Below are 16202 nucleotides of genomic sequence, written 5' to 3'. Positions count from 1 at the left end.
GTTGTAGTAAGGACGAGTTGCTTAATGTCATTGTTTGCTCTAATGAACTATGAACTGTGGAGGGTACACGGGGCTTTATCACTGAACAAAGCAACGATGACTTAGGTCTGCTTGTTTTGTAAGAGCTCAGTCTCCAGCCTCGTGCAGATGAGGGTTTGGTGCTTGTATGTTTTTGGTTTATCTTCAAGAAATCATTTATCTTCTCTAACTTAGTTTACCATCATTATCCCCCTACTTAGTGATGGTTGTCATTCCTAACCCCAAATGTGAATAGTGTGTTTTATTCGCAGAGTGTGCACGGTAAGATGCTGCAGTCTCTAATACCTGAGATACTGCACTGTGGGTCCCATTGCTGTCCAGAGTTGTTGAAACCAAGGTCTGTCCCTGAAACGAAATGCAAGAGCCTGATTCTAGTTGTAGCCATAGGGCTACAGGAGATCTGTGCTGGTAGCGTGAGAGCGAGCTCTGCAGGATGTGGGTAGGTTATTTGCTTCCCTGTTGTTAGCATAGTCCTTTCATTCAGTTGCAGTGTCCCTCTTGGGTATGTCGTCCCTGTAGGTGCTCAGACTGTGCAGAAGGATCGCGGGGCCTGTGCCGGAGGGCTGGGCGAAGGTAGCAGTGCTGCTCTAAGGAAAGCCAGCAGCTGTGGCTGAGTGCGAGCAGCCGTGACGCCTCGAGGACACGCATCAGTGTTCCGACTTCTCATCTGATGCAGCTGTTAAGCGTGTTTGCTGTTTTTCTGGTGCCCACCCGTGATGGTCGAGATGCCATCCTTCGGGGGTGCCAGGACGGACGGGGTGCTGGCACAGGCAGGTACTCGGCACAGGGTTTATTCCTTGCCCCCTGAGCCCTCTTGCGCTCATCCCCCTTCCTTTGTGCGCCTTCCTACGCAGCTGTGCAGCGGCAGTTGAACGGGCCCCGCCGCCGTGCCCGGCCCGCTGCCCACCCCCAGGCCCGCTGCCCACCCCCAGGCCCGCGCTGGCGGTCGTCCCCGCCCCTCCCGGCCGGTCCGCGCATGCGCCTGCACCCCGGGCGGGGCGAGGCGGGCTTCCCGCGTCGCGTGGCCGCTGCGCACGCGCCTGCGTGAGAAGCCCCGCCTCGCCCAGCCGCCTGCGCGCGGGGCGGCGGGAAGGCCGGGGCCAGCCAGGGCGCGTGCGCGGCTTGGCCCAATGGCGGGGGCGGGGGGTGGTGCATGTCCGCAGGGTAATTTGGGGCGCCGCGCGGTGCGTCATGACGTTGCCTTCCCGTGACGTACCGCCTGCCCCCGGGTGGGCGGTGTGGCCTGCGGGAGCGGGCGGGCCTCGGGGGCAGCGGTCCGGCGGCGCTGGCCGCGGGCGAGGGGCCGGGCGGGGGCGGCCCCTTACGGCGAGGCCGGCGCAGGTGCTCGGGCGCCCGTGAGGGAGCGGCGGCGGCGGCGCGGCCGGCAGGATGCCGGGGCTGGTGGTGTTCGGCAGGCGCTGGGCCATCGGCAGCGACGACTTCGTCCTCCCGGGGGCCTTTGAGCTCTTCGTCAGGCTGGTGTGGTAAGGCGGCGCGCGGGGCCGGGGCAGCCCGGCCGTCGGGCAGGCACTCGCCGCCTCGCCTCAGGGGGCGGCTTCTGGCGCGGCTGCCGCTCGCCGCCGGCTCCTCCCGCGGCGGGCGGAATTGACGGCCCGCCGGAGGCTGACGGGCTTTCCCTCGGAGGCCAGCTGTGGCGTTGCCCCCTTCATCTGAGGCGTCGCGTGGCGCGGAGGCAAGCGGCGGTGTTGTGAGGGAGCCGCTTGGCTTATGTAATCACCTGGTGCGCTATAGTTACTGCGCTGTCCGCTCTGCGCGCGGAGTCACTTGGTTGTGTTTAATCGCCGACTGGTGCTAATGTGGTTTCGTTACTTCAGCAATTAATATGATGATCCTTTGTTTAGATCAGCTCAGGTTCTTTGGGATCTGTGGAAATGAGCAGCATCATGAAGGGAGCCTGTTGCTTGGTCTGCAAACAGCTTCATTGTCATTGCTGCTGAGTATTTGTCCTTTCATTCTGACAGATGCCTTATATAACAACTCCTTTTCTGTTAATCTTTGTGGAATGCTTTCACTGAGATGAAAACTACCTATCAGGTGGTCGCTTTGCAGTATGCGCTTTTCCCTTCCAACTATAACTTTTATTGTCTTACTTCCCTGTAGGTGGATTGGAATTCTTGTTCTTTACACAGTTCACAAGGGGCAGTTTAACTGTCCTGGGGGAGGATTACTGCACAGCTACTTGCTCGTCCTCCTCGTTCTCCTGGCTTCCATAATATGTGCATTGTCTGCTCTTGTGTACATCAGTATGCAAGGTAAATAGTTAATAATAATATTTTATATTTATCTAGTAGGATTGTAATATATATGGGGTTTTAATGTGGAGTTGACGTTAAAAAAAAAACCAAAATCAATGCAAAAAAGTTCAGGTGCTTTAATAGTAGTCAAACTTAAGAAACTGTCTGTTGGCATTAATGTATTTGCTTTAATAGTATTATCTCTGTTAATCAGGAATCTAAAATAATAAATGGATGCAATAGCTTAGTGCAGCTAATGCTGATGGGTTTATTGCCATCAGAGCATCTTGAAAACTTCCTCTACATTCACCATCAATACATGACCTTGAAGGGAACACTGCTCAACCTCTCTGACAGGAATTTAGGGGAATTTATCCAAAATCAATTTCTCATCTGAAGTATCGTGTTAGCTTTGCCTTACATAGGCAGTTTTAGTCATATCGTGCGAAAGTTCATTAGCTGCACTGGGTTGCTTGGGAAAAAACACACATAGGAATATGATCCATATAAACGTCATAGTAAAACTAACACGGTAAATACTGTTAAATAGAACAGGACTTACAGCTTGAAGTGAATGGCTAAACAGAAGTAAAGACCCCAATGCACCTTCTAGTCATTTGTCGAAATGGTTAATTTTTGGTTAAAAAAGAGGTTGGAAAGCTTTTTTCCTGGCAGGGCACCTCATTATCAAAGTAATGCTAGGAAGATTGATTTGAAATATGTGTGTGGTCTCTGGAGTAACAGATGAGACCCCACAATTTCTAATATATTTATTCTCACAACACACTGTAAATAAGAGTATTTAAATTATTTAAGTGGAGAAAAAAAAGCATAAAGAGTGCATGAAGAGAAAGTATGACAAAGCAGAGATGTGTATGATAATCCTGGCCTTGAATCTAACCGCTGGTTTTCCAACAGTTTCTAGAGGAGGGAAAGGAAGATTAGTCAAGTTATACTATTTATATTTATATCAAAGTTGAGGAGGTGAGAGATGTAACTGTAAATAGCAGAGAGAAAAGAGCCTTGTTTGGTATAAAAGTACAGCTACAAGGCCATTTTAACTAAGAAACGGAAGAATTCTGAGGCTGAATTTCCAAGAAAATTAATGGTGAGATGTCTTGGACTGTGGTTTTGATGTGTGGGTTTGGTAGCAATGGTTCTTGCACCACCCCTTGCACTGTACTGATGTGGGCATTACTGGTGCCAGTGGTGAACCTGACTGGCGAACTCATACGCTGGGTTGTGGTGCTGGGAAAGGAAAGAAGTTGTTTTCAGGAACCACAGTTCCATCTGATTGTGTCTGTGTAAGCAACTATGCTGCTGCAGTACAGGCTACAACCCGGGAATGGGAATAAGCGACCACTGGATCAAGGGCTTTTTAAGCAGCTTTGCCACTGGATGTGAACCACAGCTTTACAATTGGAAAATAGTTTCCAAAGTTGTTTATGTTCTGTGGTGTTTTAAGCCTTTTCAAGTTATCCTGCCTGCACATGAGCATGCACACCCCACCACCTCATTACCCTGTGATCAACAAACTGGTTTAAGGAACTGAGCTGGCCAAAAATTACTCCCTTTTTACTGCCTAAGAGTGCTAAAAGGAAGAGGTTATCAGTAAGCTAACAATACAGAAAAGAGTCTAAGAAGTATTTGTCCTGGTAATGGTCCTATTTTTGTGCAGCTAAATAAAAATGTGAATAAATTTATTAGTGACTCAGTAAGCAGAACTTGATTGTAGCCCAGCAAAGTAGCATCTAAAAATGAAATATTCAGCCAACTAAAAGATAAGTAGAATAATAATAAAAGCAGGCACCAAGAGTCATATGGAACTGTAGGTGAGCCAGCGCTCCAGTATGCAGCTTTGGCTTATGCTGGGCACAACACTCCTGTGTCAGGTTCACTGCAGAACTGTCTTCCACTAAAGAGTGATTTTTGGGGTATTGGTAGAGTAGATTCTAAGAATCACGGCTATAAACCCATTGTTGTTTTTCTCAGCTTCAGTGATAGCTTTCCACTAGTATGAAAATACTTTTAGTTTCAATTAAGTTTCTTACTTCCTGTTAAGCTCAAAAAGTTCGTCTATCTGAGTAGGATTTTAGATACTTAAGACGCATTCATAAACAATTCTTGTTTTGAATTCTTCCTGTAATTTCAGGAACAATTTCTAATCCAGGCCCAAGAAAATCACTTCCCAAGCTACTTTATACTCGCCTACTTCTCTATTTGCCTGAATTCATCTGGGCTGTTGTAGGAGCTGTATGGGTGTCAGACAGCAGCGTGCACTGCGAGAAGACTGTGATAAATGTCGTCATTGGGACAGTTATTGCAAGGTAAAGGTGCCCCCCAAAAAAATCTAAGTTTGACAGTGTTCCTGAAACAGAAATACTGCTTGCCCTTGTTTTGTATGTGTTCATTGAAGGCTTTTCCAGCAGTTGGAGGCTTTGATGCTGCTTATAAGTTATTTTGGTTTCTCATATAAGGGTTTTCATTGTGAATGGTGAAGATTTTTTTTAAGTCTAGACAGCCTGAATGAATTTATATCCTTCTCTAAAGAAGGTTGAGCTTCTTGCCTTACAAGAGCAGATGCTAGGGTGAAAGAAAGGAGGTGAAGATCAGAAAGGGTAAGAAGGATAGATGGGAATGTAGAAAACTGGATAAATGTGAAGAGCGTAGTAACTAGATCACTCAGCTGGTAGTGAAAACTGGAGCCTTCACACATCTGGGTTGCTATTTCCAAAGCACAGGGCTGTGATTTTGAGTTTGGTGCCCTGTGTGAAATGAGCTGATAGCCTTGTTCTTGTGCCTAGTGTATTGAAAGCCTGATAATAAAACATGCACCCTTAAGACAGTAACAGATGGTGTTCATACAGTATTTCATATCTAACTTTGTTTTCTGTCTGTCAAGATCTATAGATGTGTTTTCTTGCATACTTGTCAGAACTGTCTGGTTTCACGGTCTTTTTATCCCACCTCCTTCTGTTTTGCAGCTGGGTTATCATCATCTTTACCATCATTGGAGTTCTAATTGTCTTTGATCCACTTGGGGGGAAAAAGACGTTTTATCTCACCGATAGTGTAAATCGGAACCTGGAAAGCAGTCAGTCAGGGCAGTTACTATATAATGTGAAGAACACTGCCACCAGAGTCTGGGAAAAAAGAATCAGGTTACTGTGTTGCTGTATTGTGCAAGATGATGACCATCGAGTGGCTTTTACAAGTATCGCAGAGCTTTTCCGCACCTACTTTTCGGTAAGATGGAAAGCTTTTTTTTTATATTCTGTTTTTTGACTATCTCTGAATTTGCAAATGTTGCAACACACATACATTTGTTCAGCCAGAGGTCCCTGCTACCCTGTGCCTTGAAGTCAGGTTTTGAATATGCCAATATCAAAATTAAAGGTGATTCTCAAGTAAGGTATGCAACACTGATTTTTTTTCCTCCCTTTAACAAAGGTTTCTCTCCCTTCACAAGCGTGAAGGGCTGTGAGAAGACAGTGTTCTTTCTCTTAGGTGAGTATCTAGTCAGGAGAACAAGGGTGAGTTTCTTTTCCTCAATATGTGAAGATTGAGGCATTTTTCCTACTGACGATGAGCAAGGAGTCATACCTGTAGCAAAGAATCGGACTACTTTCTGACTATTAAAAAAGGTATCCCCACAGTATGTTAAGGCAGCCTTCCCATTCTGAGCCATTTCTGAGCACGTACCAGACTAGAGTGGGCACGTGCAGGAAGTTGCTTTTTGGAAACAGAGAGTGTCTGCCAAATCGGAGTCTGCATAGTGTTTATTTAGCTCAAATTTATGTCACCTACTGCTTGGGCAGTCATAGTTAAATGTTGACGTTGAAATCCATTCATGATTTCACGACTAGTAGTTCTTGTTTATTAAGCAGTACTTGCGCATGCTGATTTATAGCTATAGCCTACTCAGTGGTTTATAGGGTAAAGGGTGTCAGTCATATGGAGAGATGCCTGCCCCAGATAGTTGAATAAAACCCCTTCAGACTTCTCCTGTGTAAAATCCTTCTTAGTTGTTCTCAGTATGGAGGACTTTTCACACAGAGCTTTTCACATAGTAGTATAGAACAGTGATCAAGGACATTTATGGCTGAGCAGGTTCTCTGTCGGGTATTCTGTTAAGTGATAAAATTCATGTGTAGAATTGTCATTGGTCTTATTGAAGAAAACGTTCAGTAGGTACAGAAGGGGTTGTTGGTTAGATGCTGCTGTGACCCATTTCTCCAATGCACATTGTCTCTGAGTGAAATGTATTTATATAAACAGAGAAAATATAATTCTGTATGCATTTTCTTATGAGATAGTTTTGCCATGTTGAGGTGTGGGATGGTTTTTAGCGCTCTTTCATTTCTTTGTACAGGACACTGATCTGGTGCCAAGTGACATAGCAGCTGGTTTGACTCTGCTCCATCAAGAGCAAGATAAAATGGAAAGTTGCCCAAAAGATCCTGAAGAAGTCCTGTGTCATTCTCCATCATCTCTTGTGGTAAGAGAGGGTTGTTGCAGCCTCTGGTGCAGTTACGCTAGGAGATGGTACCAGATCAAATTGAAATGCAGCTCTTTGTGCAAGGATGTTCTGGTTTTGTTTTTTTAACAAGATTAAACACTACTATAAAAATTCACAACCGTTTAAATTATTAATACATGCAGTGAAAACATGTTGATGAGTTTGCAGTCAAAACATTTATCTGCTGTGGCATAAGTAGAACTTACATATGAATGGAGAAAAACGCAAAAAGAACCATTTAGGACATTTGATCATTGTTGAAGAGCTGGGAGAGAAAGGGAACAGAGAGCAAATTAATATTTAGTACTATCTGCATAGAACTGAAAAGCTAGTCTTTTAGTATTGTGGTCTGTATAAATCATGTCTGCTGCAAATACCCAGTCAAGGCAAGGAGCAAAAATAGCATCTTTTAAATGCTTGCAGATGATGGGTTACAGTTAATTGATTCTTGCTAGTCTTCTATGGTAAAATGCCTTTGTAAATTGTATTACCTTCTTTTGGTCTGTGTTTCATAGAAGTATATAATTCTATTTCAACCAATGCATTTCTATCAAATTCCTTCTGAATCCAGTCGCTATGATGGGGTCATGCTTTAGAACTCCTTACCAGAGAGATCTGCTGCAGACTCTTTAGCCATTCCTTTGACATGTTTAAGTAACGTGTTTGGAGTGAATGTTGCTCTCATTATTGAGCTTATCAATGTGTAAATATTGGAAGAAACTGATTTAATGAGAGCTTTCAAGATTCTTGAGCTGTGTAGCTGTATAAATAAACACAGACTTTTTCCTGGAATGTGAGTGGTTATTTTTAGTTCCTCTTAGACCTTGAGCTTTTCCTTTTGAATAGTGTATATTTCATCATGCCTTGATTTTTCACTAGTCTGTGTTCAGGTTTTATTCTGGGGCTGCCTAACACACCTTTCTTCCTCTCTCTCATTCCTTTTCTTTCCCTGTGTCCTTCCAGACAGACGATTTGGATATCGAACTGGAGAATGCTGCTCACTATATGCTGTTTGCTGCAGCTGCTTATGGCTGGCCCTACTACATATACACCAACCCATTTACTGCACTCTGTAAGCTCAATGGTGACTGGTAGGTTCGATCAAGAGCTTGAAAACACATAGCTTCATTTTATTTAACTAGTGCTAGCAGAAATAAAATAGTTTCAATAACAGTATTTTTGTTGCATTAAATTATATCACTCTTGGGAGTATATGAGCTTGACTGGTAGAGTTATCTTTCACAAATTCAAACATCAAAATAGAAACAAAATTCCAACATCTTTCCACCCTCAGAAACAGAATAGCTTTTGTTTCTTAAGAAAAGATTGAGATAAATAAAATTCATGTAGCAAAATGACAAAGGAAGAATTCAAATTAAACCAAACATGTTTTTAAATGAGGCTTTTTAGAGCTGCCTTTTGGGCGCATATGTATGTATAGAAATAAAAGTGTATCAACAGTTTTCCCTGTCTTAAAGGAATTAGCAAAAGTTACCTGTCCCTCCAGCCTCCATTTTATTCCCTTTTCCCCCTTTACTCAAAAAAATGTTTACAGTCAGTATTGAAGTATGCATAATGCTGTGTAGGATTACTGTATATTTAAGTGACCGCTGACATTTGTGACTGTAACCATGATTTTCTTAATTAGTAACGTGAAATTATTTAACCTACTGAAATATAAATGACTTGGGGGAAAAAACCAACACATAATACATGCATAAACATGAGATAAGCCTCCTGTAGAGAATTTGTTTTGAATTTCCTTTTTGCTTGTTTGTATTTTCTGCCATTGGCTTGTAGTCTTAAGAATTCTTTTCTTACTGCATTGTTTGCTATGCTGATAGTGCTGTAGCAATGGTGTATTTACCAGTCCTTGAAAATGTAAGGCATGCTTCTCAGGCAAAACCAGGTTTGTGGGCAGAGGTAACGTCTTGTATCGGACTACTGGTACTATTGCAAAAAAAAAAAAAAAACCAACCCAAAAATAACCCAAAATGCATTTGATTCCTGGCAGACATCTTCTGCAAATGTAACTGAGAGTGATTCCTTGAAAGGAAACCTAAAAAATTGGAACATGAAAGTTTTTTTTTCTCTTTTGTGTTTGTTAGTTGTGGAAATAGACCAACAGATTCTGATATAACTGGCAGTGATCGTCGTAACTTTCACTTTGGATCCATCCTAAAAATAACAGGACTGCAGTACAGAGACTTCATTCATATCAGTTTTCATAACAAGGTAAACAATCTGGACAGGCATTCAGCTCGGCAAAAAAACTTAGTGATTAATTCAGTGAAAGCAAGGGGTGAAGTTTCTAGTTTGCTTCAGCAAGATGCAAAGCCAAGTGAAAACAGGCCCTGAAACATTCGGTTCTGATTTTTTTCCTAATCTAAAGGAACAGCCACAAAAACAGTGACATAAATCTGCCTCAGTATTGCAAAAACGGCACTTATAATAATGGGATAAGAAAATAATTCAGCTTCTTTCCATAATACAATAGAGAGCTCAGTAAGAGAGCTTTCAGAAAGTAAGAACAAATGCTTACTCTTATAAAAAGTTCATGTCTTTACTGATTATATTTTTCCTCTCTAGATCTATGAGATTCCATTTTTTGTTGCTTTGGACCACAAAAAAGAAGCTATTGTGGTTGCAGTGAGAGGAACCTTGTCTTTTGAGGTATCATCCATCTGATATAAATGAGCTTTATAGAAATGGGTGAACTCCTAGTATCTAGAGGAAATTGTGTTATGCTGGCACATGTAAAAATAACTCACAGGTATGAGTCTTCCAGGCTTACCTTTTAATTGCCCCTGTCCTTGGATGAGTAGTATTCCCTGTGCCACTGGAGGAGACTGTGGAGGGCGGGCCAGTGGTAATTCCTTTTCACTGTGAGTGGAGGTGCATTCATAATGTCTCTGTTTGCAGCTTTGAAATAGTTGCTGAAATCAGAATTGTGATTGCTGTGTATATTTGCTTGGGTGGTGGTTTATGGTGGGTTGTGTTTTATTGCTTACACACTTGGAAGTCAGCTTGTTGATGTCCCTGTGACAATGCTGAGTAGCAGAGCGTGGAGGGTGACCCGTGAGCCATGAAGCCCTGCAGATACGTCTGACAAAAGCTGTCTTGTTTACAGGACATTCTCACTGATCTGTCAGCAGATTGTGAAGACTTGACACTGGAGGATGTTCTAGAGAATGGCTTTGTGCATAAGGTGTGTGCAGTCTGTAGCTGTTTATAAATCATCTCAGCAGTACGAAATATAAACACCTGGCATCCTTTAGTTAAACAGAAGAGTGTTCTCCTTGTGGGATGGATTGCACAAATTATTTCAGTGACTTGGTTGTTGCATCAAGTACTGCCTCTGGAACTGCAAGGTAGAATTTGTAATCCTCTTGTCAGACTTTGTCCTTATTAAATATTCCAAAACCTTTTTGACCATTATGTACAAGACGACGTGGTTGTAACTAGACCTCTGTCAGGAGCATGTTAAAAGAGAAGAACAGCTTTGCAAAAAGAAAGTTGTTCTGTGATGGTGTTGTGTTTAAAGTATACATGTATCACACTTCAGATTAGATATACCCTTCTCTTCTAACTTTAAATGCTGTCTTGTAGGGAATAACTCAAGCTGCAAATTACATCTATCGAAAGCTAATAAATGATGGAATTTTAAACCAGGCTTTCACAATTGCTCCAGTAAGTTGCCTTCCAAATAATTTGGTTTGCCAGAAAAATTACACAAAGCTTTTTCTGTGTCTGTCTATGTTTCACTCTTCTCTTTCTGTCTATAGGAATATAAACTTGTGATAGTTGGTCACAGTTTGGGTGGTGGAACAGCTTCTATATTGGCGATTATGCTCAGGAACTCTTTCCCAGCATTAAGGTGTTATGCCTTTTCTCCTCCAGGAGGACTTTTAAGGTAAATATGAGACTTATGTTATATGGTTCTCTGTCTAAGATGTAAAAATCTTCAAGGTAGTTGACAAAAACATTAGATGATAACTCTGGGCTTGACTGTATTAAGAGTTTGTTTATACGTGCTCCACTAGTAGAATCAGATTTGTTCCATCTTAAGTTCCAGTCAAGTTCTTGGGGGAATATTACAGAATGAGATATATCTAGTCAATTCTGTCAGATAGTATAATTAGAGTTTAAAATAAGTGTTTCAGAAATAAAATGCTCACCTGACTAGTCTGGCTTGGCCTGTTTGACATCTACACATACCGTTACAATCAGCATTGAAATTACTCTGTCATCTGTAGCAAGTAGGTCTGAAAGCCTACTGAAGAACTGACTGCAAATGCTGCTGCTGCCGCGTTTGTATTTTTACTGAATGATAATGATCATTATAAAACTAAAGTGTGCCTGTCTCTAGTGTATCTAAAGGGTGTCTCTTTTTTTTCTTTAAGCAAATCACTTGCAGATTACACTAAGCACTTCATTGTTTCAGTCATTGTTGGAAAGGACCTTGTTGCAAGGTGAGGTGGAAGTATGTTTAAATTGTTCTGTCAGGGGTGCGTTAGATTGCAGAGAATAGGAGGCTTTGCTTTACTTTGTTCTGTGTGTGTTTAAACAGGTTAAGTATGCCCAACATGGAGGATTTAAAGAGGAGAATAGTGAGAATTGTGGCAAACTGCAACAGACCCAAGGTAACTAAATGGAGTTCCTGGTTAAAAGTCAGTGGAATTGTTAGCTGGGTTAAGCCTCAGCTTCCATGAAGTGACAGCTGGTGTGTATATTTTGAGGTTAACGATGAGAGTTACAGTTGTGTTTTGGAACAAAAGTGTTAGTTTTTAATTCAGCGACATTTGTGTTAGTCTTTTACCCTATAAAGCTGTCTTGTTGGAAATTAAGATTGAACAAGACCTGGAAGATATCTAGGCACAACATCCAAGACCTGAAATGATCTGTTTGCCAGTTTTGCTGATAAAGGAAACTTAAAAAATGAAAATAAAGAAAAAAAAAAAAAAAACACCAAAAACCAAAACAAACCAGCTAGAATGATGAAAAATCAGTAAGATTACTTACTTTAATAACCCTTTAGTATCTGTAAGTAAATAAATTAGTGGTTTTATTTGAATTTTACCTTCAGCATTCATTTGGAAAGCAAATATTTTCCTGTTACGGTGTTAATTGCTTACCTCTTCTTTTTACTGTTAGTGAGAAACACAGTTTTGAAAGTGCTGGAACAGTGCGGTGTCAGGCAAGATGATACTGGGAGGTATAGAGGAGTGGCTTAAAGATTCAAAACTGCCATTTCTGGACATCTAAAGTGAAGCGAGCTCTACTCATAAGATTTCCATGTAGTCCCAGGATCAGGAGTCATGTAGAGGGCCTGGGTGACATCGTAAATACAGAATAAGATAATGGACAGTTAGAAGTTACGGGTGAGAGAAAACTTAAATGTGCAGAGTAGAATCCACATAAAATTCAGCTGGTAAAGATTGTAATGTTTTCTGTAGTGTTACTAGGGGCTTGGGTTAGATATTGGTGAAATAGATACTACTGTGGGGAAAATTCAGTAAGGAAATTTTATCAAAGAAAAAGTTAGGGTAGCATGTGCATACAGTAATTTTTAATCTTTTAGTAGTTGTTTCAGATGATGTGCGTGCAAGCACACAACTAGAGTAAGTTACTTGAAGAGATGCCAAACCTCAATTTGACTGTTTTTCATTCTGAATTCAGTACCAGATTTTGCTGCGTGGGTGTTGGTACGAAGTATTTGGAGGAGATCCGGATAACTTCCCAACTGAGCTGGATGGTAGAAACCAGGACGCCCTCACCCAGCCACTTCTGGCTGAGGAGAGTTTAATGGTTCATCGGTCACCTTCATACAATGCCCTTGAGGATGAATCGCACTTAAATTCACCGCCTCAGTATCCTCATCTGTATCTTCCTGGGAAGATTATCCATATTGTAGAAGAATCCAGCTCTAGGAGGTAAGTAGAATAATGAATACCACTGTCTTGTTTTCCTAAAATCTACTTAAAGCTGCTTCTCACTTTCAAAGTGCATGTTTCCAGCTTTGCTTCTCATCTGCATCTCCAATACCCATCTTTGGTTATTACACATTAGGCAGCTTTTCAGTTTTTATTCTGCGCCTCCCTGCTTCTTCCTGTTTCACTTAAAGCCCTGGAAACTCTTTCTCTTTATGCCTGCGTGCCTTATTCTGCCCAGGTATTGCATGTGCTGAAGGGATGATTTTAATCAGTAAAACTGTTAAGTTCAGCTTTGGCATGCTGCAGTTCGTACCTGAGAGTGCAGATCTTGCACTCCTACGTCCTGGTAGCGGTGAAGTGATAGCAAAATACCTAGTTAGTGAGTAGTCATATGAATATTGGTGATAAGAAAGAGGCAAAATATTGCCCATAGTACCAGCCTGGGCAGACTGGAGAGGTCCAGTTGCACCGGTAACCAGTGTGCCCGTACAACCTCTGGTTTCCTGTCATTTGCTGCTTTTTTGTGGACACAGGAAAGTGAGACAAAGACAACAGAAAAGCTGAAACTGCTGGAAGGGTGAGGATTATGGTTTTGTTGGGGCAGTGCTGTGTTTAGGGTGGGTTTTTTTGTTTGTTTATGTTTTGTTGATGTTGATTTTTTTGGATAAAACAACCTGAAACAGCCCTCAGGCTAGACAGTACTTGATATCCTCCCTTGTTTCATTCTGAAACAGAAATAAGAGCATCTGTAACTTGCATAAGACCATTTTTTAGAAGAAAAAAAAAAAGTAACTTACAGAAGAGGGAAGAAAAGGGCTAGAGAAGAAATCCACCTTTTTTCCTCCCATTCAGTAGATCAGTATTTTATTTAAGCTTCACATCTTCAATGTTTAACAATTTTAATACTGGTTTTACAAGTTAGATACTTTAACACCTGTGACCTGGCAGGTTTCCTCGATGGCTGCTCTTCTACTTTACTTTATTGAGTTCATTTCTTTTCCTTCATTTACTCCACAGCACAGCAGTTAATCATGTTGTTTTCTTAATTAGACTAGCACAAAAGAGCCCCCATTAGGTACCATTCTATAAAATAAAATCCTAAAAACATCATATATGCAGCATTAAATCTAGTGTCTGGCCTCCTACTGATATCACTGTAACTTACTCCCTAAATTTGACATTAACCGTGTGAATGTGCAGTGATGAACCCCTCATCCCCCTTTGTTCAGACTGTATCCCGTGTTTCTCTGAGCAGGATTGTTTGATAGCTTCTTTCACTGTTAAGGCGTGATCTAGTTAGGCGTAGTTCTGCCTTCAGGGACACTGAAAGGCAGTGTTTCCAGCTGTTTGCTGAAGGTCAGAGCTGCAGCTCTTTGGGAGCCCACCTTCCTGCTGTGAGAAGGTTCCAGTTCCTCCCTGAGCAAGGTCAGAAGTCTCCAGGTTGTCTGTTCCAGCCTTGGCATCGAGCGCCAGTTCTGACCATCTGAACCATTGTATTTGTGGTGTGTTTGTTTTTTAGGTTGTGCTCTTCAGATATTAAATATACAGCAAGATGGTCAAACGAAAGAGTCTTCAGCAGCATTTTAATAAGTCCCAAGATGATAACAGACCACATGCCAGATGTTGTGCTCAAAGCTCTGAACAGTTTGTCTCAGGAACATGGATCGTGTATTTCTTGTCAAACACGAGAATGTAACACCAATGTAGTATAACCATAGCTGACAGACAAGGTGTGGGGTTTTTTTATTCCAGGTTTCAAGTATTCAGGACACATTCCACTTTCATACTGAAGTGGATTTCAGTACTTTTCTCACATTGCATAAAATAAACAAGGGTCTTAATGCCCTTGCCTCTGCAGTGACCTCAAGTAACATTATGCTGGGTAAAGCACAGATTCTGCATTTATGCTGAAGGCTGAGTTTTTACAAAATGGAACAGTATGACAGGTTCTAGCTCAGCTTGTGTACACTGGGGCGTGAGAGCCGAGGCGTCAGCTGAATACTTGACCAGAGTGAGTGCGTGCGTGCATGAGGACAGTTTGGCCTATGCATTAGAGCAGAGCCCTGTCAGACCTAAAAAAAAAAAAAATTTAAAAATCCAGTTCTGCTTCAAAGTCACTTCGTGCCGTTGTCTCAGCACCCTGTGACTGACCTTTGCAAAGCCTGGAGGGCGCTGTATGAAAGGAGCGCTATGAAAGCCATACTGCAGTGTGCCAGGGCTGCACCTGCTCAGCGGCTGGAGGTGGGTAAGTGAAGACGCCTGTGGCGCGTGGCTGTGTGCGGGCAGGCTGCCCACGCCCGTTTTTAATCAGGCAGTTCTGATCGATTGCACTATTTTTCTTACAGACTGTGGTAGTATCCGGGGCGGGCAGAGGGAGTGGTGTGGTTAAATGCTGCTTTGGATATACATGTGCAATATTCTTTAATCTACCTGTCTTTTGTATTTGTTGATCCACATGATTACTTTTATTGATTGTAAACTAAAACTACTTAAAAGAAAAAAAACACAACACTGTTCATGCCCTGGCATCATCTTAGTCACTAGCTCTAGCTCTGACTGAGAGCACTGATCCAATTCTGCCAAAAAAATGTATAACCAGTTCTACCGATTTTAAAAAAAGTGGATTCCTTGTTTCTAGTGTGCAACTATTTTTTTTTAAGGCTCAGCAGCATTTCTTATTTAAAAGAATTGATAGAAATAACTATAAGTGGTTATGATGTGGTTGAGAAATAACTGTGTGGATGTTCTTGCTGTGATACTTAATATAGAGACAAAATAAAATGTGCTCTAAGAACTTGTCTTATTATGTTCAGGTATGCTGGCGTGAGATGAAAGTTACTAGTTTTTAGCTGTTCAAAGAGCTAGAGGCTGTGCAGCAAGGTAAGTCAACACCAATTGCGAAGACTGAGCAGGTGCTTCCTCCTCGAGCAGGCGGCAGTGGTGCTGCTTTCAGGGTACCGCAGTGTCACCCACCACCTCCCCCGGGGAGAGGGGGAGGGCAGCAGGCTCATGTGCTACTACCCTGGAGACAGGGGAGCTCACAAGCATATAGCATGGCTATAAATGTAAAAGGCTAAAATCTGAGGCATTTAAGCACAAACTATGCTGCACCAGAGGCATAATTTTACAAACTGTTAAAGTAAGTAACAGTTTTAGAGGAAAAACTTTCATTTGCATGCAATAGAGTGAAACAGGTGGGTTTTTTCCCCTGCTTGTCAGCAGCTTGAAAACATTGCATGAGCAGCAGTGGGAGCTAGTAGCAACTCAAATGATAATGCAAGGCCTCTGAAGAAATGTCACCATGCAGCGCATTTAATGCTGGTTCTTAACATCGGGCACTCCTGAAAGAGCCTGTGGTTAGCACACACCCCTCTGAGGAGACAGTCCACCATGCTGCTGCTGGCAGTGGAAGAAGAATGCTTATTCATAGTGGTACAAGAATGAGGACACTTGCTC

The 16202-nt window shown here is 42.2% G+C and overlaps 1 protein-coding gene across 1 annotated transcript; it reads left to right on the top strand.

The window, feature by feature from the left end:
• Positions 1 to 1428: 1428 nt before the first annotated feature.
• DAGLB (diacylglycerol lipase beta) lies at positions 1429 to 15539 on the top strand. Its single transcript, XM_059826350.1, has 15 exons — positions 1429 to 1523; positions 2161 to 2312; positions 4447 to 4621; positions 5279 to 5540; positions 6667 to 6792; positions 7777 to 7904; positions 8922 to 9048; positions 9403 to 9486; positions 9944 to 10021; positions 10423 to 10503; positions 10599 to 10726; positions 11217 to 11285; positions 11384 to 11456; positions 12493 to 12746; positions 14266 to 15539. Exons 1-15 carry the CDS (start codon positions 1429 to 1431, stop codon positions 14456 to 14458), a joined length of 2025 nt encoding a protein of 674 aa, XP_059682333.1. The 3' UTR covers positions 14459 to 15539.
• The last annotated feature ends 663 nt before the right edge of the window (positions 15540 to 16202 follow it).

Source organism: Gavia stellata, chromosome 18 (genome assembly GCF_030936135.1).
Source record: "Gavia stellata isolate bGavSte3 chromosome 18, bGavSte3.hap2, whole genome shotgun sequence".
In the NCBI taxonomy this organism is placed as follows: Eukaryota; Metazoa; Chordata; class Aves; order Gaviiformes; family Gaviidae; genus Gavia; species Gavia stellata.
This window is presented reverse-complemented; position numbering and strand designations above follow the sequence as displayed.

Excerpts from the sequence above, each read along its gene's own strand:
- DAGLB (XM_059826350.1), top strand. The coding sequence starts at position 1,429 with ATGCCGGGGCTGGTGGTGTTCGGCAGGCGCTGGGCCATCGGCAGCGAC. Across the intron at positions 6,793-7,776 it reads ATTCTCCATCATCTCTTGTG|ACAGACGATTTGGATATCGA; the intron begins GTAAGAGAGGGT and ends GTGTCCTTCCAG. Across the intron at positions 9,049-9,402 it reads ATATCAGTTTTCATAACAAG|ATCTATGAGATTCCATTTTT; the intron begins GTAAACAATCTG and ends TTTCCTCTCTAG.